Source organism: Heteronotia binoei, chromosome 12 (genome assembly GCF_032191835.1).
Source record: "Heteronotia binoei isolate CCM8104 ecotype False Entrance Well chromosome 12, APGP_CSIRO_Hbin_v1, whole genome shotgun sequence".
In the NCBI taxonomy this organism is placed as follows: Eukaryota; Metazoa; Chordata; class Lepidosauria; order Squamata; family Gekkonidae; genus Heteronotia; species Heteronotia binoei.
In genome coordinates this window covers 51269835-51295114 of record NC_083234.1, presented here as the reverse complement: position 1 = coordinate 51295114, position 25280 = coordinate 51269835, and the positions used below count along the sequence as shown (strand labels likewise).

Here is a 25280-nt window from a genome sequence, read left to right as displayed (position 1 = left end):
AATGGCATTATTATCTCAGACTGATTATGTGTCTTAGTCACAGTGTTGCTTTGTACAATGCTTGCCTTCCTTATGTGTCTTGTGTACAAGAATATGTAAACCGTCAAGAGAAGAATATACCTTGCAAGAAAATCATGCATATGTATTAGCAAAGCAACTGGAACAATACGCCCCTTTAATACAATCAATTCCAGAGAGTGACGGTGAGGGGACAACTTTTAACAAAAAACAAAAAAGAGTGAGATGAAGGAAGGACAATGGCCTGGCCAACCTTATTCTGACTCCATCTTAAGACTCAGAAGGCAGCATTAAAGCCTTCATGTACTTTGGCCTATGCAAGAATGCTGAGGGTCTCAAAATGTGCTGCCCTTTCACCTCCTTCCTGGAATCCACATTTGGGGTTACAAGCTTATGTAAACATTGCTCGTTTCATTCTGCACGATGTTAGTCAATGATTGTGTACAGAGGAATGTATAAAATAAAGCAATGCAACCACTGTCAAAAAGACTCAAGCAGCATGGACAGACTGGTCCATGAACCTCAACCCTGAGTCGTGTGACCATTACTACATAACTCCCTGACCCTCTTGAAGCCTCCAAACCAAACACTGTGGGACAAGTTTGCTGTCCCTTTTGCAAAAAGTATTTCCCAGCGAGGTAAACAACACAGATATTTTCACAGTGCCTCAGCGCTTTACTCGTCGTTTTTCTAGCTCCTCCAGCACCCGCTTCTTCAGGGCCTCACGCATAGCTGGTTCCAGTGGGTTCTGGGCACTGATCTTCTCTACCACCTCATCAGGGTCACTGTCCTGTAGAAAGAAGTACAGGGCCCACTGAGAAAGGATGAGTGCGCAGCAGACACACAGACACAGCCGTACAGAACAGATGGGAAACATCCAGGAAAAATTATTAAAGAAACAAACTCAGGGATCCCCCCCTCCCCTCTGCACTGCCTTTTCCCACTTCCCAATCAGACAGTCTCTTGGATGCATGATTGTTCTAAGTGACTTCTTAAAAAGGAAAGGAAGGTTGGGAGGTAGAAGAAGAAGTTGAGTTGGTATTTTCCCGCCCATTCCGCCACTGAAGGAAATGAGGGTCTATGGGCCTATCTAGACGACCAGCACAATTGTTGCTTGTGTGTTGTGTGGGATCCAGACATCTCCCATGAAGCTCTACTTCTGCAACATCACATTTCCCCAGCATTCAAGCCACTATATGTTATTACTGAGAATACTTATGCAACATCACCTTTCCCCAGCATTCAAGTCACTATATGGTATTATTGAGAAAATGTGATTCTTTCTCCAGCTACAAAAATCATGGTAACTTGGAATGTGGCTGCACAAGTGTCCCAGGTACCTATTGGTGAAGCCCTCATCACACTGTGACCCTAACACCCAAGCTCAGTCTATAAAGAGGGCACTAGCAACAGAATGGTAACTGACTCCCAAATAATTTTTTTCCCCAGTTTCATATCCATGCCCATGCTGTGCAAGATTTTAGAAGGCAGAGCTGACAAAGTGCTTCTCCCCACCCTGCCATATATTTGATCCATTTTGGCTTCTGCCATAACATACTCTTTGCTGGATGAGTACAATTCCCACCTCCTGCTACAATGTACACTACCTGGCCTTCAACAGATCAAAGGAAATGCAGCCTATTTATCAACGCTTGTTAAATGTTGAGCATCTGTGAGTCCTTGCATAGACTGGACTTCCTTCCGACGGCACTCTTGAAGGAGTTCCAGTCTCTGGCTTGTTTGAACTTGCCAGGAAACCTTATACCTGGTGCACAACAACTGAGGTGATCTTGCCACTGTCAGCTTCATATTCCAGGCAGAAGAGTGCTGGTCCATAAGGGTCTAGTTCAGTACTGGAACTACTCTCACTGGAGCCCTCATACTCCAAGCCAGATGTGACTTCAGCTCTATCTGGAAAGCAATGAACAAGAAAGGCTAGGAGAAGTGGCTGTTTCCCCACCTCCAGTTTTTTTTGTGTGTAATGCTTGTAGGTATTATACTTTTTATCACCTTGTTTCCTTGTTGCGTAATCCAGTTTTATTGCATTTTTTTTAAAAAATGTAGTAATACACCTTGAGTCTCAGTGATAAAGGCAGATTACAAATGAAGCAAGAAACAAACAATAAAGGCAAAGATATTCAGTTTGTTTTAATCCTGGCCACAACAATCTGCTTTGGGATTAAAATATTTTGCAGTACAGAGTCAAATAATTTGAAAGTATTAAGCATAATCAGGGCTTGGAAATAAATATTGTTCTCTTTTCCCCCAAGAAAACTGCCACTCAGGAATTAAAACACAGTAAACTGGACAAGACATGGTTGATTAAACTCACTTCTTTGACGGGGATGATAGACCTGCTGATCTGGTTTTCTGGGCCGGGCTGGGGCTGGCGTATGCCTCTTTTTCACCTTTTCCTTGGCTTGCTTCATCTCCTTGTCATAGTCATCCCTGGAAAGGAACAGACAAGAGGTCTTTTAATGGGACACTTTGGGGAGGTTGAGCAGTGACACAAAGCTTACAACTTTCCGCCTGTTAATTGTATGGATTCTGTTGTTCTGACGATGGAAGAATTTCTTTGATCGCCTAACCTGCATGCAGTGCCTTTCTTATCTAAACAGCCTGTTTCATCCAAAATTGCAAGCATGAGTATGTTCATACCCTGCCACAAATTTTGGTAGTCTTTGAGGTGTTTTAAGGTTGGACCATAAGGAAGGCTGAGTGCCGAATAACAGATTCTTTCAAACTGTAGTGCTGGAGAAGACTCTTGAGAGTCCCTTGGATGGTGAGGAGATCAAATCAGTCAATCCTAAAGGAAATCAACCCTGACTGTTCCCTGGAAGGTCAGATACTGAAGCTCAAATACTTTGGCCACCAAATAAGATGGGAGCATTCAATGGAGAAATCCCTGATGCTGGGAAAGATTTAAGGTAAAAGAAGAAGGGGACAGCAAAGGATGAGATGATTAGACAGTGTTATCAATGCAACGAGCAAAAATTTGAGCAAAAAGAGGATGGTGGAAAATAGAAGGGCCTGGCGTGATGTGGTCCATGGGATCAAGAAGAGTCAGACTCGACTGTGTGACTGAACGACAGCAAGGTGCTACTGGACTCTTGCTCTTTTCTACTGCTACAGACTGGCCAAAATAGTATCCTTTAGTCCCAATCCTACAGAGAATTATAAAAGAAGTCAATGTATGAATAGTTTGGCTCTGCCTCCTGCAGCAGCCATTTTGTGGATGCACCCACCATCCTGTGTCAGAATTACAAATGTGCCTGCAGGCTCAGAAAAGGTTGGAAGGTCCTGGTGTAGAGACCATCAAAACTTAACTGCCCAGCCCATCTCCTTTTCCTTGCAAGTTACTTTATTAGGGCTGCAATTCTATGCATGCGTACCTGAGAGTAAGACTCACAGATTGTACTTACATCTAACTAAATATACATAAGAATACACTGTAAAAATGATTCTTATTCTCCAACGGGAGTAAAAATACTAACTTATCCTACAGGGCTGATGTTACTGAGACAGTGTACTGTCAAGGGGCACAAAAGATAATCAGAGCCCACAAAAGTTCCTGTAATAAGGGGAGGTAAACAAACAGCAAGTCCCGTTTCAAATAATGCCCCTGTATAAATTGATGGTGCGGTCTCATTTGGAATACTGTGTACAATTCTGGTCACCGAACCTCAAAACGGATATTATAGCATTGAAAAAAGTGCAGAAAAGGGCAACTAGAATGATTAAAGGGTTGGAACACTTTCCCTATGAAGAAAAGTTAAAACGCTTGGGGCTCTTTAGCTTGGAGAAAGGTCGACTGCGGGGTGACATGATAAGAGGTTTACAAGGTTATGCAAGGGATGGCGAAAGTAGAGAAAGAAGTCCTTTTCTCCCTTTCTCACAATACAAGAACTCGTGGGCATTCGATTAAATTGCTGAGCAGTCAGGATAAAACGGATAAAAGGAAGTACTTCTTCATCCAAAGGGTGATTAACATGTGGAATTCACTGCCACAGGAGGTGGCAGCTTACAAGCATAGCCAGCTTTAAGAGGGGATTGGATAAAAATATGGAGCAGAGGTCTATCAGTGGCTATTAGCCACAGAGTGTGTGTGTGTATATATGTGTGTGTGTGTATTGTCACATATATTGGCCACTGTGTGACACAGTGTTGGGCTGGATGGGCCATTGGCCTGATCCAACATGGCTTCTCTTATGTTCTTATGTAAATCTCATCTCTGCCCTTGCCTTAACAGGCGGCATCTCCCCTCGGCCTCCCCTCTGCATGAAATAATAAAAGGGTTGTTGTAAAGATCAGAACATAGCTTCTTGAGTGGAAATACGAAAACATACGTGTCGCATTTGAACTAAAATAAAAGGATGAGCTTCTATTATCTCAAGCGGGGCTCTTTAGAGCCAAAACTGGCTATCTGGACCGGGGGGTTGGAACTCGGCTCCCCGGCAGGCTCTTCCTCCCACGCAACAGCCGGTACCTGGCGATCTGGTTGCGCCTGATGTGCCTCACGAATCCATGGCTCATGTCCAGGCGTCCTCCCGGCCGGCAACCCCTCCACGCCGGACTATTCCGCCCCTCTTCCAGCCCCACCGCCGCCGAGTCCATGGAAATCTGCCTCCGCCTCCGGAACCCGAAGGCAGACTGGCCAGCCCCCGGGGAGGAGCCAGCGAAGCGGCCGCCCGCAAGCTCTGCTGCTCCTACCACAGTCGTCTAGCCGGCGCCTCCTTGCTTTTTGCGAAGGGACGGGTAGTGTGCTTGGGCCAAGAGAGTTTCCTCAGTCACCCCAGTGCTGTTCACAGATGCCGACCAAACTGGGCAGCCCCAGTGAAGCCGAAACCATCGTGCCCGGGAAAGGCTGCTCTCTCTCTCGTCGGAGAATAGTCGTTTAAAAAGCGTGCGCGCTTGTGCATCACAGAAGCTATGCATCCCCGAAGTGGGATAGGAAAGAACTGCCACTTGAAACAGTTAGACCTCTTTCTTTTGCCATCCTTAAATTGTTGCATTGTCTTTATTGTTTCCGTTATTGCTGCAAAACTGATTTTAATACTTTAAAACTTGCTGTTACCCGCTCTGAGCCCTCTCGCGGGATTTAAATTCGATTAAACAAACAAACGACACGCTGGCTGAGACAAAAGCACACACCTATGGGGCTTTACACTCGAGAGCACCACGTTTAAGCTAAGATTAGTATAATGGTGCAGCAGCCACTATTTTGTGGCGAAATAATCGCCAATAGCGGCTGAATGGTGCAACAGCTGTTCTGCTGTACTCTTGGTTGAATGTAAATCCAGCTGAAACGACTAGTAGCGTTGGGGGAAAAAAAAAATACTGTGCGCGCGCACGTTCTCCATAGGGTCCCCTCCAACTCGCATGCGCTGCTTTCAAGCCTCTGGAGTGGCATTGACTACCGTTGGATTAACCGGCGCTTTCCAAGTGATGATTTCCGAGTGCGCCTGACGGTACTTTGGGCATGCGCAGATATGCGAATAGTCGTCCTGGTTCCGTAGAGATGTCCGTGCGGGTAAAACGAGAGCGGAGTTCCCGTGAGGTGTCTCCGCGGAACTCGCTTTTGAGTCGGATTAAGCAAGAGCCGGGTAGAGAGAGCGGTGCATCTCGAAGCTTGGGGGGTCGGGACCTGGTGCGTGTGAAGCGAGAGCCGGACGACGACGAGGCGCGAATCAAGCGGGAGCCCGAAGAAGACGACGAGGATGAGGAACCCACCGGTAGGTGGCTGGGGGAGTCGGACCACCAGCCTGTCAAGGATGTACTCGTTTATGACACTTGTTACTTCGCAGAGCTATCTGTGCGACCAGATGTGGCGGCCGCTAGTTCAGGACGAGTTTTACAAAAGGATGGACAAAGGTTCTGTTTATTAAACTAGTTATAAGTCCAGTTTCCTCGAAGCAAAGAGGGATGGTTCTTATGTGTCTGCTGAGGTTTTCTGGGGCGTGGTTTGTTGTCATGGGCAAATCATGGTCCCAAACTCAGCCACTGTATGTGTAAAACTTTCGAATAGTCTTTGAGAGTAATAGTTAATAATAAATTAAACCGGAGTGCTTTCATTCCTTATCCAGTATGGAGGACTAGTGTACAGTGTGAGTTCTACCAAATGAAAAGGCTGGAGACGATCTTTCTTTCACAGGTCCTCATGCTGCTCCACCTTCATCATCATACTTTTGCAGTTTTTTGCAAAATAAGGCAACACTCTTTTTTGTCTTTGATATTTTTAAACAAATTATTGTTTTCTTTCTTGCAAAAAAGAGAAAAAAGCAAGAGAGAAAAAATAAACCCAGCAACTAAATAGATTTTAAGTATACATGACATAGAGAAAAATATGTAACAATAACAGTTGCAGATTTACACATAAGTTTCTATAAAAGGTTTCCAAATATCTAAAAATAAGTCAATACACAGTTGTCTATATGCCACACACTCAAATATTGATAGAGTTCTAAGGTCTTTTAGTAAGGACATGGATAGTCCATTTTTGTTGAACATTGGTTAGCCTCCAAGAGATGGGCAGATGGTTTAAAAATACATAAGCATCCTCAAAAATCAGTGAACATTCTGATACAAAATTAATATTAATAATAACTTCTTCCCTGAGAGAAATGAATGATTGGACATGCCCAAATCTTATGCTTAAGGGATGCATCTATGACTTACAATGCCAACAGTTAGACAGTTTACCCTGTCCTTTGCTAAAGAGTTGCTGTGGTGTCCAGTATAGCCTAGGAGAGCCCAGAGTGGTAAAGCTGCAGTACTGCAGTCAGAGCCCTCTGCTCACAACCTGAGTTCGATCCTAGTGGGAATTGGTTCAGGTAGCCGGCTCAGGTTGACTCAGTCTTCCGAGGTCGGTAAAATGAGTACCCAGCTTGCTGGGCAGAAAGTGTAGATGACTGGGAAAGGCAATGGCAAACCACCCCGTAAAAAGTCTGCTGTGAACACGTTGTGAAAGCAACGTCATCCCAGAGTTGAAAACGACTGGTGCTTGCACAGGGGACTACCTTTACTGTTACCAGTGTAGCCTAAGTGTAATTTTTTAACTGAATAAGTTGCAACTTAAGATTCATAGAGAGGTATAAACTTTAAGGCAGGGAGTCAAACATGCAGCCCAGGGGCTGAATCAGGCCCTTAGAGGGCTCCTATCAGCCCCCATGCAGCTGGCTGTCATCTGCTTCCTTCTCCCTATCTCTTGCTTTCTTCTGCATAACAGCTTGCTTTGCAAAACTTGCTCAATCGCACAGGAGCTATAGAACAAAACCTTTATTTTCTCCATTGGCTAAGGCTCCTTTCTTGGAGAGGAAGAGGGGACAGCGGAGCTTGTTTTTCCAGTATCTCTCAATCACACAACAGAGCTACTGAACCAAGCCTCTCTTCCTTCTGCCTCCTGGCTGAGAAATGCAAGATATAATGGTTTTGCTGTTGTTGTCCTTTATCTGCTGTACCTGACCTGAATAGCCCAGGCTATCCTGATCCTGTCAGATCTTGGAAGCAAAGCAGGGTTGGCCTTGGCTAGTATTTGGAAGGGCAACCTCTAAGGAATATCAGGGGCATGATGCAAAGGCAGGCAATGGCAAACCACCTCTGGAATGTCTCTTGTCTTAAATACAAGTCTAGCTCACCAACTAGGGGTGTATAAGGCTAAAAGAGCTAGAACTTGTGGCTGCCAGATGATCTTAGGATCTTGTGGCTGCACTACACCCAATGCCATACAATAATTATTAATTATGCTGCTGTATCTTTTTGGTTTGTTTTATTGGATTTTTCTCCATTGCTCTTTTTTATACATCAGGTTTAGTATTTTCTAGAAAAGCACCCATGAAAACATAAATAAATACAATTTTTCCCTGTTAAGTACTTGTTATGAGGCTCTTTTTGAAAACATGTATATTGGTGTACTTGTTTTTTCTTTTGTGCTGAAGATCCCCTAGCAGGTTTCTCACTTGCCTTTTTTGCTTGCCTTTCAGTAAAATATGGTCGCTTTGACCCGGAAGACCGGCGGAGCAGGCACTGCCCATACTTGGACACCATAAACAAGTCAGTATAGAGAGAAAATAAAGTATGTAGTCATGGGGGGTATTAAATTAATGATTGTATTCTTGAAAATATTGCATTGTTTGCAGCAGTAATCAGTGGGTGGCTGAACCGTGCCAAGTCATTTGTATTTTCCTATACATGCATGGATTAGGATGTAGTGATGTATTTGGTCCAAATACCTATAAGAGTGGCACAGTTAGACAAGTGTCCCACTCTTTCAGAGTCACATCATTCTTAACATGCTGATGAGGTGAGCTACAAAGTACTTTCCTGAAATGCTATACTCGGTATGAGATTGCCTTTGTTTGATATGATGGTTTTCATCCCACAAATATTGCTGAATACTGTTGGATTGATGTGTCTATTTACTCCGTGGTGATTAATTACTTAATATTCTGCTTTTCTAGGAGTGTTCTGGACTTTGATTTTGAGAAGCTGTGTTCAATCTCACTTTCGCATATTAATGTCTACGCCTGTTTGGTGTGTGGAAAATATTTCCAGGGTGAGTTTGCATTTGTCTTCATAAAAGAGAGCATACTGTCCATCAAAGAGAGTATACTGGGCAGAATCAAATTATATTCTTTAGTATTCATGGGTTTCATGCAAAACAAAGGACAGGTCTCCGCAATGTAGGCTTAATATGTTACCTGTATCTCTTTTGCTCACACACACACAAACAAACAACCCTGAAAGTCTGTGTGTGGTGGGGTTTACCATCTGTGGCAGTAATCTTTTATGACAGGGGTGGCCAATGGTAGTTCTCCAGATGTTTTTTGCCTACAACTCCCATCAGCCCGAGCCATTGGCCATGCTGGCTGGGGCTGATGGGAGTTGTAGGCAAAAAACATCTGGAGAGCTACCATTGACCACCCCTGTTTTATGATGATTCTGGAAGTCTGCAGTTCAAAAACGGGCCAGTTAGTTCCAGTCAGTATGTGGACTTCATCCCTTCCCCCACAACCATGGGGGGGCTCCCCGCCCCTTTAGGGTTAGGTCACAATGTTGCATTTACAGTTGAATCTTTTTGGCAGAATTGCCCTGTCTGGTGTAGGACCTGATGTTCACTTGGCCCCTTAGTCCTCAGATTCCCTTGTACATCTGCCTTCCTGCTTGGATCCTTAATAGTGCAAGCAGAGTTGTACTCAATAAAGGCAGCTTCCCCTTTTCATTATACCCTTCTGTGTCTCCAGAACCTGTGCTCCTTCAGATCAGCATACCTTAAGGAACAGCATGGGGAGTAAATTAGGAGTCTGCAGCAGGATGGCAGAATTGTCCTCTTTTATAGACAGAAGAACTGTTCCATCAGAGGAGCTTCTGCTGTGCCTGCAGAACACCACTTTAGGATCCTAGTCAGTAGTCTGCTGCTCCCTATTTTTGTTCCTCTGTCTTTCAGAGATTTCCATTTCTCGTTGCAGCTTTACAGCTCACTGCCTGTTTTGTTGTGCTACCTTTCATTACTCTGTCTCATAACCTTTCTTGCAATCCTTTCTGTCCTCCTGTAACACACATACTCCTCTGTCTTAAGTGCTGTGAAATGTCTTCAATGCCTCCACCTCCCTTTTCTAATTCTACTGTATTTTCAAGGATTTCCAGATCAGTTTGCTTGCCAGAAGTCAACTGTAGGATGCTCTCTGATTCACAATGGTTTGCCTATTTTCTTCTTCCTCTGCAGGTCGAGGCTTGAAGTCTCATGCTTACATTCACAGTGTACAGTTCAGCCACCACGTCTTTCTCAACCTTCATACCTTGAAGTTCTATTGCCTGCCAGACAACTATGAAATCATTGACTCTTCCCTTGAAGATATCACGGTTTGTGATCTTGATGGAGTGTGTATGTGCACGTGCATGAGCATAGGCATGCTGCCTAGGATAATGGTCTTGTGAACCCTGCTATACTTGTTGACCTTTTCCTTTATTGAAACACAAGCTTTCCTGGACTATCTCAAAACTTGTTTTGTTGCTATCCCTATGGATGTCAGGAGCAGTTTCTGTTGTGTCACAACTGGTTGCTTTTTTCTTGGCAATGCATATCTCTCTTTTTTAAAATTGGGGGGTATTTGTGTGTGCATGCATGTGTGAGCCTGGAAGTCATGGCAAGCTCTGGTGACTGGCCCCTTCTGGGGGCATGGCGAACATTCAGAGAGGTGGCTGAATAAAGCCTGCTCCTGCCTCTCAACTGCTGGTATTCCCAGGAGGTCTCCCATCCAAGTGCCTACCAGAGTCAGTTTTGCTTAGCTTCCGAGATCAGATGAGATTGGACTTGCCTGGGCTATCCCAGTCAGGGCCATATCTCCTGACTGAATTGTTAGAGGTAAATGTGTTTGCAGGCTTCATGTCCTAAGTTGTAAAGTCATGGTATACATCTAATTCTTTTTTCCTAACCCCTCCCCTCCAAAAACAAAATTAAAAACTTAAAATTTCAAACTTTCCCTCCTGCATTCCTCAACCAGTGCAGAATCCCTAATTGTTAATAGCTGGATCAAGTTTGGTTTGTATTTTAATATACCTTCAGAACAATAATTTAGGGAAGATGCTTCCTGGCTGTTTGATTTTTGTCACTTTGAAAATCTTAATTTGGAGACACACAAGCCTTCATCTTTAGCTGCAGAAAAGAGCAAGAATCCAGTAGTACCTTAAAGACTAACAAAATTTGTGGCAAGTTATAAGCTTTCATGAGTCACTGCTCACTTCATGAAAGCTCATACCCTACCGCAATTTTTGTTAGTCTTTAAGGCGCTGCTGGACTCCTGCTCTTTTCTTCTGCTACCGACAGACTAAAATGGCTACCCATCTTTACCTGTCCTTGTCTTTAGAAAGCAGCACATTGCTGGGTAAAGTTCCCCCCTCCCTTTGTTCCTGAGCCAAGGCTCTTATAATTAAGGGCAGTTTAGACTGACCCTTCAGCAGAAGCATAGTGCTTGGCTTCAAACTGATAAGCTCTCTCCTTCCTGTCTGCAGTACGTTTTGAAGCCCACATTCACCAAGCAGCAAATAGCCAACCTGGACAAGCAGGCCAAACTTTCTCGGGCCTATGATGGCACCACATACCTACCTGGCATTGTGGGACTGAACAACATCAAAGCTAATGACTATGCCAATGCGATACTCCAGGTAATGTGTTTGGAAAGCATTGAAATAAATGGGCAATAGGTTGTGACTTCTGTACAGTCGCTTTCATGGTAGGCTCAGCCACACATCAAGCATTGTTGCAAGTGTATTCTACTATCCAGAGGCTGCTTGTAGTTAGAGCATGGGTGCACAAGTGGTGTGGGAAGCTGTGTTGTGTGGTCTGTGGTACTCCCTCTCTTGTAGTTGGGGAAAGGAGAAACTGTCACTTGTGACTGCAAAGAGCAAGCCTCATAGGAGTCAAAGATTTCAGGTTTTCATGGCTGGTAACATCATTAGGGTTTGTAGAATCTTTCGGGCTCAAGTGCTGTGTTCTACTGGAGAAAGTTTTTCTTCCAGACGTTTCGTTCTCAGCTGCGGAGAACATCCTCAGTGGCGTTGCATCCGGAGCAGGCGCTCTGACCTTCTTGGCTGTTGTGCATTGAGTGGGGCCAGGGCTGCTGGAGAGCTGCTATTTCTAGGCTGGAGGGGGTGTGGTGAAAGGGCAATTGGTTTGTGGATGTGTCCATTGTTTGGTGGGGCTTCCTGGAAGCGTAGTGATGAGGAAACTGGCTGTTGAATGTGACCATTGTTCTGTGTTAATTGCTGGGAGGGTTGAAAGGGGTGTGAAGATAAGGAAGATGGTTGTTGACTGTGCTGATTGTTCTGTGGAACATAGGATTCCTTTCCTGTGGGGAGTGGTCAGAATGTCACCTCTCAGCTTTTCTTTGAGTTGAGAGGTGGAGTTCTGACACACACACACTTCAGGAAGTTTCCCCACTGCCTCTCTCCAGGTGATGAGGAGACTCTCTCATCCTGAATGTAGATTGCCAATGAACTGGCTCCTGAGAGAGAGCGTTCCAGCCTTGGCACTAGGCCAGGTGGACTCCTTTCCCTCTTGAAAATAGGCATTCTTGGAGGATAACTGAGAGTGCAAGCCTGCTTACAACCTGTGAGTCTTCCTCTTGTTGTCTGCAGACAACTGCTGTGGCCTCAGGCTGTGCAGAAACTGTGTCTCCATTGTGAGATTTCTCAGTGGCATTGTGAGATTTCTCCTTCTGTAGCTTTGTCAGCTGCTGGCTTTGCTCCAGGGACTCAGCAGAAGCTCCATCCATTGCTAAGTTACTGCATTCCTAACCCATTTTATTTCTTCCTTTTCATTTCCTCCATCTGCCAGTTTTTGTTCCCTCAAAACACCTCAGAAATCTTGACATGACTGCAAAGTCTCTTAAATGTAGAACTAGGTTGCAGCTGGGGAGTCAGCTATGGTGTGGTGGTTAAGAGCGGTGGACTATAATCTGGAGAACTAGATTTGATTCCCCAATCCTCCACATTACGCCAGCTGGGTGACGTTGGGCCAGTCACAGTTCTTTCTCTCAGAATTCTCTCAGCCCCACCTACTCACAAAGTGACTGCTGTGGGGAGAAGAAATGAAGGTGATTGTAAGCTGCTCCAAGATTCCTGGTGAAGAGTGGGGTATACAACTGACTCTTCTTCATTATTGTGAGAATAATCAGGCAAATTTTGCTCTTCACATTTACTACTAAATAAGTTCTAATTGGATTGTAGGAAGAGCATACGAGAGAGAAGCCCAACAAGCTCCAGTAATTACTGATTTAATTATTTGGAAAAATAATGCTACCTCTCCAGAGAAATTACTCAAGATGGCATCCAAAATAAAACAATGATATAACACATTAAAATGTTGTGGAAAAGACTATCATCATGTTAGAAGCAGAGGCTTTTGTATGTAAAAGCTTTCCTCAAGCCTGCCAGGTGCTGGTGTCAACAGGAGTAACCCAGTTTGGTGCAGTGGTTAAGTATGTGGACTTTTATCTGGGAGAACCGGGTTTGTTTCCCCACTCCTCCACTTGCACCTGCTGGAATGGCCTTGGGTCAGCCATAGCTCTGGCAGGAGTTGTCCTTGAAAGGGCAGCTGCTGTGAGAGCCCTCTCAGCCCCACCCACCTCACACGGTGTCTGTTGTGGGGGAAGAAGATATAGGAGATTGTAAGCCGCTCTGACTTTTTGATTCAGAGAGAAGGGCGGGGTATAAATCTGCAATTCTTCTTCTTCTTTTGGGTTGGCCCCTGGGAAGTTGGACTTCATTGTCCAAACTGCTTAGTAGCTGTTGGACTACAAAATTAACTAGAGAAAGATTGTTGAAGGAGTCAGTAATGCTGATGTTCTTTTAAAATTAATTTACTTGATTATACTGTATTCACTTTAACTCTGATACCACCCAGCAAGTTGAGGGTGAAGGTGGGTGGTACAGTGAAGTGGGAGTAATTTGCCACTGACTTCTAATACACATTTCTAGGCACTATCTAATGTCCCGCCCCTGCGGAATTATTTCCTGGAGGAGGAGAACTATAAGAACATCCAGCGCCCTCCTGGGGACATCATGTTTCTGCTGGTCCAAAGGTTTGGGGAGCTCATGCGGAAGCTGTGGAATCCCCGGAACTTCAAAGCTCATGTTTCTCCCCACGAAATGCTGCAGGCTGTAGTTCTCTGCAGCAAGAAAAACTTCCAGATCACCAAGCAAGGTGAGGCAGGGAAGAGCTTATCTCAAATCAGCAGTCTGGACTTCTGGGTTTTTTTGGGGGGGGGGGGGGCTCAAGTGTGTGCAGATTACATGTTAATTACCAGACCAGTTACTTTCCAAGGAGACCAGTAGTGCTGAGTACATTGCGCCCATCATTTGTGAGGGCTTAAACCAATGAGCACCTGTCTGATGAAGAGATTTCATTTTCAACTGCAGAGCTGGATCTCTAATGCCATCGCTGTGTCAGGCTACAGCCCCCAGCCATCCACTTTTCATGCTCTCCATCCTTTTCCTGTGTGGCAGGTGATGGAGTTGACTTCCTTTCCTGGTTCCTGAATGCCTTGCACTCTGCACTTGGTGGGACAAAGAAGAAGAAAAAAAGTAAGTCTCAGATTGCTGTCTTATTAAGTGGCACTGCTGCTCTTGGTGCTAGTAGTGCTGATTGTGGGTGTTCTTGAGTTGGCTTTGCATGGCAGTTGCTGTCATGTTAGTTTGTGCACTTGGGTTATAAAACTAAGCATTCTCTGAAGTATGTTTCTTCAGTGATGCTGGCCAGGGTCATAGAATCATTGAGTTCTCTCCTTTACCTGAGGGAAGATCAGCAGATATACTTGTTCTGGTTCTCCTAGGAAATATGAGATAAGCGGGATATAACAATGGCTACCTTTGGGAAGAGTGTATTGAGAACATGCATCCTGCTCCCTCTCACCATTGTTGTCCACCTAGCTGCAGGGGGGCAATCAAGGGGCCTATTCTCTTGCTTCTTATTCCCAGTGTCACTCACTGTGCTGTCCTAAGCAGAATTGCATCCTTTTAAGTGCCATTGGCTTCAGTAGATTTAGAAGGGCACGACTCTGCTTGAGATGGCACTGTTAGGATTCTTAGCCTGCTCTTGCTACATGGAGAGAACACAGGAGCAAGGCAAAACTGAATGACTTGTGGGACAGCAAAAATTATGCCTGCCCAAAGAAAGACGTTCCTCATGTAAAAGCAGGAAGTTCTTGACGGGATTATTTACATTCTGAGAGCAGGAAAGATCTTGGCCTGTGCCTTGGATTTCTAGGTGAGGAGTGATGGGCATGCATTCCTGGGCAGAATATTGCACCCAGAATACCATCTTAGCATTTTATTCAGCAGCTGTGTTGATACTCGGTCTTTCACCAGTCCCGGACTAGCGGGCGGGGGGGAGGAGTGGCACTACTCATATGAGAGGCTTACTCCTTTAGGGCTCTTCTGGCCCCGGAGATTCCGGGCATTGAATGTGCTGGCCTGATGTGGGATGTTGGGGAGGGGTTGGTGATCTGGCTGGTGTACCGACCACCTAACGCACCGGCCGGCGCCTTACCATCCCTGGTGGAGGCCGCGGCGGGTTGGGCGTTGGGGTGCCCAAGGCTATTGGTCTTGGGTGACTTCAGTGTTCATGCCGACGACACGGCCTCCAGCCAGGCGATGGACCTAGTGTCATCCATGGCGACACTAGGACTCTCCCAGGTTGTTCCAACGCCCACTCATCAGGCGGGACACATGTTAGACCTGGTCTTCGCGGTGGGAATATCAGTGAACGATATTGCAATGGAAAGCAGTGCCATGGTCGGATCACTTTGCCCTCAAGGCTCATATGGATGTGTCACCCCAAACCTGTTTAGGCGGAGAGCGTATTTTATCTCGCCCGCGGAGCTTGATGGACCCAGAACGGTTCCTAACGGCCCTGCGGGATACCTGGCCCACTGGCGATTCCCTGGATGACCTGGTAGAGTCCTGGAACGATGGACTCTCCAGAGCCATCAAGGTGATCACACCTAGGCGCCCTCTGCGCCCCCGCCTGAAACTGTCGCCCTGGTTTAACTGGGAGCTGCAGCAATTAAAGCGGGGACTCAGACGACTAGAGAGGCAATGGCGGTGTACTCGAGACGAAGTGATCCGAACGTCTTATAGAGAGAGTTTGAAGGCCTATGAGATGGCAATCAAATCCGCAAAGAAAGCATACTTTGCGGCCAAGATTGCGTCCGCAACTTCGCGCCCGGCACAACTGTTCGATATAATTCGAGGACTTACAACGCTGCTGCGAGGCAGACCAAATTCTGTTGAATTGGAAATAGGCTGTGAGGCTTTTGCGAAATTTTTTGCGGATAAAATCACGTCACTCCGCCTCGACCTCCCTGCCAGTTTTGAGACAGTTAGCGAAACAGAGGCCCCGAGCCTGTCTTCGGATTATACTCTGGATGGTTTTAGCCCTCTCAGCCTGGAGGAAGTTGACAGGATTCTCTAATTTACTTGCCCAACAACTTGTAAATTGGATCCATGCCCCTCCTGGCTTATTAAATCTTGCCAGAGGGATCTCAGATATCCTGTACGGGATATCATAAATAGATCCCTGATGGAAGGGCACTTTCCAACGCCGCTTAAAGAGGCAGTGGTCCATCCCCTCCTAAAAAAAACATCTTTAGACCCGGCCCAATTGGCACACTACCGGCCGGTTTCAAATTTGCCCTTTTTGGGCAAACTTATTGAGAGGGCAGCGGTGATGCAGTTACAGACTTTCCTGGAGGATGCTTCCGTCCTTGACCCATTTCAGTCTGGCTTTCGCCCGGGTCATGGGACGGAGACGGTGTTGGTTGCCCTGGTAGATGATCTTCAACGGCATCTGGATCGGGGTGGCTCGGCAGTGCTGATGTTGTTGGACCTATCGGCTGCGTTCGATACGGTCGACCATCGGTTACTGATGTGCCGCCTTGCCGACGCGGGGATTCGGGTTGGCCTTACAGTGGCTTTCCTCTTTCCTTGAAGGTCGGGGACAAAGGGTTGCGATTGGGAGCGCACACTCAACTGTGGTGTGCCCCAAGGGGCGGTTCTCTCCCCGATGTTATTCAACATCTATATGCGACCCCTTGCCCAGATTGCCTGAAGGTATGGGCTGGGATGTCACCAGTACGCTGATGACACCCAGCTCTATCTGTTTATGGACGACTGACCGGTCTGCGCCCCGGAAAATCTGGATCGGGCATTACAGGCCATGGCTGAGTGGCTTAGACTGAGTGGAGTGAGGCTAAATCCTGCGAAGACAGAGGTACTTTGCTTGGATCATCGGGGACTGGGGGGGGGGGGAATCCCCCTGCCAGTTTTTGACAGTGCGCCGCTGATGGCGGTGGACATGGTCAAGAGCCTGGTGGTACTATTGGAGCCTGCCTTAAAGATGGAGGCTCAGATAGCAGCCACTGCCAAGTCCGCGTTTTTTCATCTTAGGCGGGCAAGGCAGTTGGCTCCCTTCCTGGATCGCGACAGCCTAGCAACAGTGATCCATGCTACGGTCACCTCGAGGTTGGACTACTGCAATGCCCTCTACATGGGGCTGCCCCTGTGCCGAACTCGGAAATTGCAGCTGGTGCAGAATGCCGCGGCCCGGCTGCTATTGGGCCTCCCAAGATGGGGACACATTTGGCCAGGTCTTCGGACTCTGCACTGACTTCCAGTAATGTACCGAGTTCGGTACAAGGTGCTGGTCATTACCTTTAAAGCCCTATATGGCCTGGGACCTGCCTACCTGAAGGACCGTCTCTCCCCACATGTTCCCCAGAGAGTACTGAGATCGGGAACCCAAAATCTTCTCGCTATCCCTGGGCCAAAAGAAGCCCGCCTAAAATCTACTAGGGACAGGGCCTTCTCTGTTATGGCCCCTACATGGTGGAATCAGCTGCCGGAGGAGGTGAGGGCCCTGTGGGACCTTGTTCAGTTCCGCAGGGCCTGTAAGACAACCCTCTTCCGGCTAGCCTACACTTAACTGATATGAGAAACTAAATGTAGCTTTGCCTGACTCCTGTTATACATACTGTTGTAATGTTTAATGTTTTTAAGGTTTTAAATGTTTTAAATGCTTATATATTTAAATACTTGTTTAATTTTGTTTTGACTATCTGTTGTCAAACTATCTGAGCCGCCCTGAGCCACTTTTGTGGGAAGGGCGGGATATAAATCATAAATAAATAAATAAATAAATCAATCCTAGTCAATTCCTGTAGTGTTGTGCAGGAAATCTACTACTCAAGCTAGGCAAAGGGCAGGGAGAGATATGTTGCAATGAATGAACAGTATCTTTCTCCCCTCCACTGCCTCTATTTGCAGCCATCGTGACTGATGTGTTCCAGGGCTCCATGCGGATATTCACCAAGAAATTGCCACACCCAGATCTGGCAAGTTTTCTGCAAATGGGCTTGTTCTTGCTCACAAAAATGTGTGTGGGGGGGAGTACGTGGGAGGAGTCTTTGAGGTAAAATGGAGTTTATAATCTCTGTGCCATAGTCAGGTGTGCTGTAGTCAGGTTTTCTGCCACTGGAGGCAGACCCCAGCTCAGCTCCCCCCCACCCCGGCAATATTTTAGAAAAAAACGTGTGCGCATGGCAGAGTGACATCATAAAAAATGATATCAGGCAGCCCCCAATCTCCCTCAGGCTTCCACATCGGGGTGGGAGGTGGGGAGAGCTGACAGTTGTGTCCTGTGCATCTTGCAAGGCAAGTGGGACGCAAGCCCCTTCCTGTGCTGCAGGAAGGCTAATGGGGGGGCGGAGGAGCTGACCGTTGCCTCCTGTGCGCCTTTCAGGGCGTGCGGGACGCAAGCTGTGGCCCAGCTCATGGGGGGGCACCCTAAGTGGCCGCCTGCCCAGCCTACTCCCACGTGCCGACTCTAGCCATAGTGTAAAGTTTAATTAGTGTTAGCCATGCACAAAGCATAGGAATTCTTTCTCTAACTTTAATATGTAGTGTTACATTGGCAGTGATTCATAACAAACAACACACGAACTACACTGAAGGGACTGAAAAGTTCCCTGCAGATTTCCCAAGGACAGCCCAGCACAAAGTAGCTCATGTAGCTTGAAGGGATTTTATTGCTAGGGGTGTATATATATGCACAAGACTGCTCCTAGATGAAGGATATGTGAGTGTGTCTTCTCCTCACGCCTAACTCCTGGAATGATAGACTGATAACATAGGCTGCCACATACTTAAGAATTTGGTCCACTGATTGTGTGAATGATCAGTTGACTGGCTGAGCCATGTCTTTGCAGGTGAGGTAGAATAAGTGGTTGTTTGGAAATTAGTAGTCTATGAAGAAAGGAGGGTTATGAGCTGTGTCTGTTCATTAGAAGCCCCAGTAAGGTCTTTTATTTTTCCATACTCAATATTTTTATACTTTTCTTTGTAACTATCTTGGCTTGGGGAAGAAAAAGAACATTAAAAAGAAAGAACTACAAGCAGAACACACAGTGTACTTAGGAAGCCACATTCTTTTTTTATGCTTGACTCCATTCTGTAGGGGGCAGACCAGAATCACTGCTGATTTTGGGGGGGGGGGGGTGCTCTCAGCCCTTCCTCTTTCCCTTTGTCATGGCATCCATCATATGTCTGCCCCCAAGCTTGTCCTTCTGCATCGGCCATCTCTGCTAATTGTGATCACTTTGTCTCCCCCTCTCAGCCAGCAGAGGAGAAGGAGCAGCTGCTCCAGAATGATGAGTACCAGGAAAAAATGGTGGAATCCACCTTCATGTACCTGACCCTGGACCTCCCCACAGCCCCCCTTTACAAGGATGAGAAGGAGCAGCTTATTATTCCCCAGGTGCCACTTTTCAACATCCTGGCCAAGTTCAATGGAATTACAGAGAAGGTAAGTCTTTTTTGGTCCCCTCTGCTTTTCTAAATCTTTTCCAAGATGGTTTGTAGAGGGTGAAAAAGGTAATGCAGTGACCCCAAACATCACACCCTCTCACCAGTGGGAGGTCCCACCGTGGGCAGGCGTACTCTGAGGCGGGTGTAGAGTGGCGCAAGTCCCGTTTGCGCTGGCGGGGAGGGAGTTAGAGCGGTGGAACTCCCATTTCTGCCGGTGTAGCAGCTAGTTGGCTCCCAAAGCACTTTCAGCTCCCCCCCCTTAGGATTGCACTGTTAGTTCTTTTCCTAAGCTTGGTTCCTTGACAAAAAAGGGATTGGGAGAGGGGCTAGGTCAGTTGTGTGAGTTTGTGTGATGATGTAGCTCAGGTTCTGTGTGACAGCATATCTGCATAAATTGCTTTCTTCAGGAATATAAAACCTACAAGGAGAATTTCCTGAAGCGTTTCCAGCTCACCAAACTGCCTCCTTACCTCATCTTTTGCATCAAAAGATTCACCAAGAATAATTTTTTTGTGGAGAAGAACCCAACTATTGTCAATTTCCCTATCACGTAGGTAGCATCATGTTGCCATGTGATATCGCTTTGTTGGAGTGGACTTTTCCTGGCCTTGGAGTTGAGTCTGAGTCATGAATCTTGAGACTGGTGATCCTTTTGAAATTGCTTTTTGGGTGACTTAGATGGGTGGAAGCTTTGTGTTACTGTCACCTCTGAAGGCATTTGCCGATCGGCTTCTAGTTAATGTAATGTCAAGAGTTCAAGTAAGAAATGTGAAAATAAAATCTAGCTAGTCAAAGGTTACATTGACATGGATCTTAAGACTGAACTCTTAGCAGCCTTCAGAAATCCCCTGGGTTATAAATTGAGGCTGCTCTGTGGCTTGTCCCTAGAAATACACGGTGTCTATCCCACCTTTTGAGGATTTCTGACAGTGGTATAGAGATCCTCACATGATGATGGCAAATGGTCGTGGCAGTAGATTAGTAGCTGGGGTTGACTGGTCCTGTTCCCTCCATCCCCTCCAGATGGTTGGTCAAGGCTTTGCTGGTGTCTGTAGTTGCCAGCAGTCTTGACTTCTGGGTGTGGTGTTCTCTTTTGAGTATCTGTAGTTAGAAAGGAGAGCTCTGCCAAAGGATCTTGGTAAGAGTGAGTCAGTCCACTGAAGTGATTTGATTACTAGCCAAATCAAAGTCTGTAACTGCCAGTGACTTTGCTAAAGATGGTTTCTTTCACTCCCTGCTGCTAAGACCTCTGAAAGAAGCCTAAATAAATAGCTCTTCCTTTCCTTCCCCAGCTTCCCCAAAGTGCCATCAGGATGCTCTCTCTAAGCTGTGGAGTCTAGTGAGCAAAAATTCTACTTTGTGAGCTACTGGCATTAAACTTGTGAGCTAGTGCATAAATTAGTTTGCTCTGGGGCCATCCTGTTTTTATAATTTTTATTGATGCTAACTATAAAAAGAAAAGGCATAAGCATAGATACAGAAGCATTAAAGAGGGGGAGGGGTGGATACAGAGTGGCAGACCAGAAACAAAGAAAAATGCAAATATATCAGTTACATTTCTACCTCCAAATGAAATACCCAATTCTTTCTGCAAGTATTAAATTTTCCCCTTATATTTTACTATCTTTATCTTTCATTATACACTTTTTACTAAACTGTTTCTTAAAATACAAGTCTAAACTATTCTTCTTCAGCACATATAAGTATAAAAAAGTCAGAGAAGTCTCAACACAGAATTAACTGGCTAAGTTTAACCATATTAAAAATACAGACTAACTTGTTGTTTTAACAATGTCGTCATTAAAATGAGCATAAGAAACAAATATCTTTATCCTTCTAAGTTACTTATTTCAAACAGAAAGAAAAAAAAATCAGATTTAAAATATAAAACGTAGAGAGAAAAAAAGTAATAAGCAGAAAAAAATAGTAATTTATCTGTCTCAGTATAAACAATTTCTCCAAACAAACATATTAAGAGCAATCTACCAGATTACAGAGTAATTGTGTTGTCTGCCTTCTTAAAAATTGATCCAAGTTAACTATTTATTTATATAAAATTCTTTTCAAAACTTTTCAATCCTTTAACTCTTATATCCATATTTCTCTAGGAGGAACAACTTAATATGACCCAAAAAAATCTCATTTGGCCTTTTAAAATCGCATGTCAGTTTTTGTTGAGAATTCCATATCCAATTACCCACAGAGAGAGAAACAGTTCAAAGGCCCTTTTTCCTGAAAGTTTTCCACATCTTGATTTTTTTGCTGAGATGTACCTTCTCTCTCCTTAGTGCAGTCATCCCTCTCAGTAAAAATAGTAAGGATCCCACGCCACTTGTTCTTCTCGAAAAAACTTCAATCAGTCTCAATTTCTGGTCCTTCTTTTTAACTGCGCAATAAGGTTCCATTTTGGTTTTCTTCTGTTCGTTTCCCAGCGGATCACTCTCCATTTCCAATTCCACAGACGTCACCGAGATCTCTTTAACACTCTGCTCATGTAAATTTGAGATTTCGCTAGCTTTCAACATAAAAGCTCCCATTTGCTTTTTTATCAACTCTGATAATAAACCAAGATCTTGCTTTAGAGAAGTTATGGTAACCATTATATCTTTTTTATAAAACATTTCGCTCAGTAATGCCATTTTTCTCTACCAAATAACTCAGTCTATTAGTCCAAGTTGAAAAGTAACTCAGAGACCCAGTTAGTCTGCCTCTCCAAATCTCCTTCAGCCATGTGTTTTGATTTGCCATTTCAGTTGTACTCAGGTGGCAAAGACAAATCTCTCTAAAATATATCTCGTTTTTGTTCAGACCATATTATAACCAGATAATAGTCTCATTAACACATATTCAATTATAATGCGGGTCAATTTGAGTATCTATAATCAGTCTAATTCAAATTGTTGCCAATGCTCAAAGTTGTTCTTCGTCTTTTTGAAACTGCATTCACGGGAAAGGGGGGGGGAATCCACCTCTTTCCCTTCCTTTGAACTGTCCCGTTTGTTGTTATGTAAAATGACCCATTAGCCAGTGGTATTGAAAACAAACTTACTTGCTGAGCAGAATTGCCATGCTTGAGGTAGCAAAGCGATGCATCAGAAGCTTGTTAAGAAAAAAAAGGGCAAGCGGTCAGGTGTTCACCTCTTATTGCCGTAATGGCGATCATGGCGGCGGAGCTTCGGGGCATACAAGGACAGGAATAGCCGCCGCTATGCCCTTGGCTTCTTGCAAAGCCCCATGCCAAAAGGAAACCCCTTCAGAGTCTCCCTGGAGATGCCACGTCTGTGGCACCTCTCCAACTGCCTGATTCAGGGGGGGTGCTAGAGACAAGCTCTGCGGACCCCCACTGAGCTCAAGGCGACATAACCCGGAAACTGCTCTGGGGCCATCCTTTCTGAGCTGACAAAAATGCGTGATCTAGAGGCTAAGAACCTGTGAGCTAGCTCACACTATCAGCTTAGAGGGAGCACTGATCAGGAGTCGTATTCAAAGTGTTTAAAATTCTGCACATGGGGATTCTGAAGATGGTGCTAGCAGCATCTCACTGCTGTCACTACTTCTTGCAAAAACGCAAGAACAGTGGTTAAGTGTGTGGACTCTTATCAGGGAGAACCAGGTTTGATTCCCCACTCCTCCACTTGCAGCTTCTGGAATGGCCTTGGGTCAGCCATAGCTCTTGCAGGAGTTTGTCCTTGAAAGGGCAGCTTCTGTGAGAGTTCTCGCAGCCCCACCTACCTCACAGGGTGTTTACTGTGGGGGAGGAAGGTAAAAGAGATTGTGACCACTCTGAGATTCAGAGCGAAGGGTGGGATATAAATCCATTATCATCATCATCTTCTGTGTGTGTGTGTATGGCAGGGGCACTCACCAGAAGGGAGACTTACCAAAGATGCAGATTTATGGTATTCTGTGTATGGGAACCGAAGTTGCAATGTGTTATTGTTGCAGAGCAGGTAAAACACAGTCCTTCTTTTTCTGCTACAGGAATGTGGATCTCCGGGAATACCTCTCTGAGGAAGTACAGGCTGTGCATAAGAATACAACCTATGATCTCATCGCAAACATAGTGCATGATGGGAAGCCAGCTGAAGGGGCATACAGGATCCATGTGTTGCACCATGTGAGTTGGCTCAGGCTTGCTCTTACTGTGTCCTGCATTCAGAAGTGGTGATTCAAGCAGTTCCGGTTGCTGTTTTCCCAGAGGCAGTATAAGCACATTGTGTGTGTGAGCACACTGCCCTCTCAAAGCAGTTCACCTCCTTTTTGTTTCCTAGGCCCATTGTGTGGCCCTCAGCTGCTTTTTAAAGGCCTTTCCTCAACTTGTCCTATGTGATGAAGTAGTGCTGCTGTGTCAGGACCAGATTCCATGCTTGACAGAGTGACTACTTGTGCCATAATGTCGTCTTTGCACACAAATAACCTTGCTGGCTCATATCTTACCCTCATTCCTTGTGTTATGGCTTTGGCAGGGCACGGGCAAATGGTATGAGCTGCAAGACTTGCAGGTGACAGACATTCTCCCCCAGATGATCACACTCTCCGAGGCTTACATTCAGGTGAGTGCTGGGACCTGCCTGCAGGCAGAGGTGGTTCCCCTACCTGAAGCACTGACTGAAATCAACTGCTGACCTCCTTGCGTTGAGAGACAGGGATCCTTGGCCTTGGGTTTCAGAGGATGGCCAGGGTAGCTGGTAATTCAGTATGTACATGTAATTTCCCTGTGTGTATGCTCCCCACCATATTTCCTACACAATCCAAATTCTGATCAGCCCTTTAAAAATGCTGTTGGGATGCAGTGTACAAACTAATCAAATAGTCTGAATTTAATCTGCATGTCATGCCATTTTGATTAGGATTACACTATAAATCTCCCAAACAGGTTTGAGATTCCTAGTCAGATCTATTCATTGGGGATTACTTCAGGAAAGTGTTTTTAGAATTGCTCTGCTGGTGCAGTTTTGCATACAGTCAAAGAGAGCCACTGTGGCTTCAGAATATGCCACCAAACTAGAATAAGGTTTGGTTTATTTCTGTAGATCTGGAAGAGAAGAGATAATGAAGAGGAGACCAACCAGCAAGGAGCTTGAAACGGCAAGAGGCAGAGCCACTGGAAGATGAAGAGGGCAGAGTGCCCGACTTACCAGTTCCCCCTGCTGAAATTGAGAAGTCCAAACTTGGCTCGTTCAGTTAAGTTGCTGTTAGTGCCAGCAACTGGGCAGGGTGGTCCTATTTCTTTTACAAGCCTCTAGTTGCTGGTTGTGTTCCTTCCTCAGCCCACCTCTTGGCTCCTTGCTGCCTCTGTAGAGTTGGAGCATGGGGCAAGAACAAAGAGGTCACAGCCTTTGGACATAGCTTACTCCACACATTTCACCATCTTGTTGGCCCACCTGGGGAAGACTCTACCCTGGATGCTGCCTGACTAACAAGGACCTTTCAGTATGTGCTGTGCTGGTTATTTTTGTGTCTGTGCATTAAATGTACATTATTTTTAACATTGTCCTTCTTTAAACAATTGATTTTTCTAGAAATTGCATAGGAATGTTGTAGACTAGAGAGTTCCATTTAATTTAGCTATTTCTGCTTTAAGTCGATGAGTGTTAAGCTACAAACTCTAGCTTATGAACTATCATGAGTGGTAATGCTAACCACAACTATTTAGCATTCTAAGACTAGATAATGTTCACTTGTGAGCTGCTACAACAGAGGCGGTCAGCTAGACAATGACAGCCATGAAAACTGTGTTTCTCTTCCCTTTTCCTCAAGCTGCCCCTAATGGAAGAAGGCATGCATTTATTGTTCTAACTAGTGGATACCCAGCCCTTTTGTGCTGGTGTTCAGGCATAGCCTGGCATTCCAGCAAAAAGAGCCTAATAGGCCATCTAATCCAGCTCCCCATACAGTGTGGGAAA

The 25280-nt window shown here is 45.4% G+C and overlaps 2 protein-coding genes across 3 annotated transcripts; one reads left to right on the top strand and one right to left on the bottom strand.

The window, feature by feature from the left end:
• Positions 1–145: 145 nt before the first annotated feature.
• Positions 146–5497, bottom strand: C12H2orf68 (chromosome 12 C2orf68 homolog). The gene is made up of 4 exons (XM_060251756.1): positions 4505–5497; positions 2351–2466; positions 1784–1929; positions 146–808 (listed from the first exon to the last, which is right to left on the bottom strand). The coding sequence occupies exons 1-4, from the start codon at positions 4630–4632 to the stop codon at positions 686–688; spliced, it is 513 nt and encodes a 170-aa protein (XP_060107739.1). The 5' UTR covers positions 4633–5497; the 3' UTR covers positions 146–685.
• USP39 (ubiquitin specific peptidase 39) lies at positions 4684–24863 on the top strand. 2 transcript variants are annotated; one of them, XM_060251754.1, is made up of 13 exons: positions 4684–5750; positions 7998–8067; positions 8475–8569; positions 9740–9876; positions 11026–11178; positions 13492–13717; positions 14020–14097; positions 17836–17903; positions 19184–19372; positions 19782–19924; positions 23356–23491; positions 23841–23927; positions 24408–24863. In XM_060251754.1, the coding sequence occupies exons 1-13, from the start codon at positions 5498–5500 to the stop codon at positions 24456–24458; spliced, it is 1686 nt and encodes a 561-aa protein (XP_060107737.1). In that variant the 5' UTR covers positions 4684–5497; the 3' UTR covers positions 24459–24863. The 2 variants fall into 2 exon arrangements, with proteins under 2 accessions (XP_060107737.1, XP_060107738.1); XM_060251755.1 differs by having other exon boundaries at positions 17836–17907; positions 19188–19372.
• Positions 24864–25280: the final 417 nt, after the last annotated feature.

What these genes read in the sequence shown, in the direction of transcription:
- C12H2orf68 (XM_060251756.1), bottom strand. Translation starts at nt 4,632, where the DNA reads ATGGACTCGGCGGCGGTGGGGCTGGAAGAGGGGCGGAATAGTCCGGCG. An exon ending in CTATCATCCCCGTCAAAGAA is followed by an intron (nt 1,930 to 2,350) that starts GTGAGTTTAATC and finishes ATTGCTTTCCAG; the next exon opens with ATAGAGCTGAAGTCACATCT. An exon ending in CCTCAGTTGTTGTGCACCAG is followed by an intron (nt 809 to 1,783) that starts GTATAAGGTTTC and finishes TTCTTTCTACAG; the next exon opens with GACAGTGACCCTGATGAGGT.
- USP39 (XM_060251754.1), top strand. Translation starts at nt 5,498, where the DNA reads ATGCGCAGATATGCGAATAGTCGTCCTGGTTCCGTAGAGATGTCCGTG. An exon ending in CGAGGATGAGGAACCCACCG is followed by an intron (nt 5,751 to 7,997) that starts GTAGGTGGCTGG and finishes CTTGCCTTTCAG; the next exon opens with TAAAATATGGTCGCTTTGAC. An exon ending in TACTTGGACACCATAAACAA is followed by an intron (nt 8,068 to 8,474) that starts GTCAGTATAGAG and finishes CTGCTTTTCTAG; the next exon opens with GAGTGTTCTGGACTTTGATT.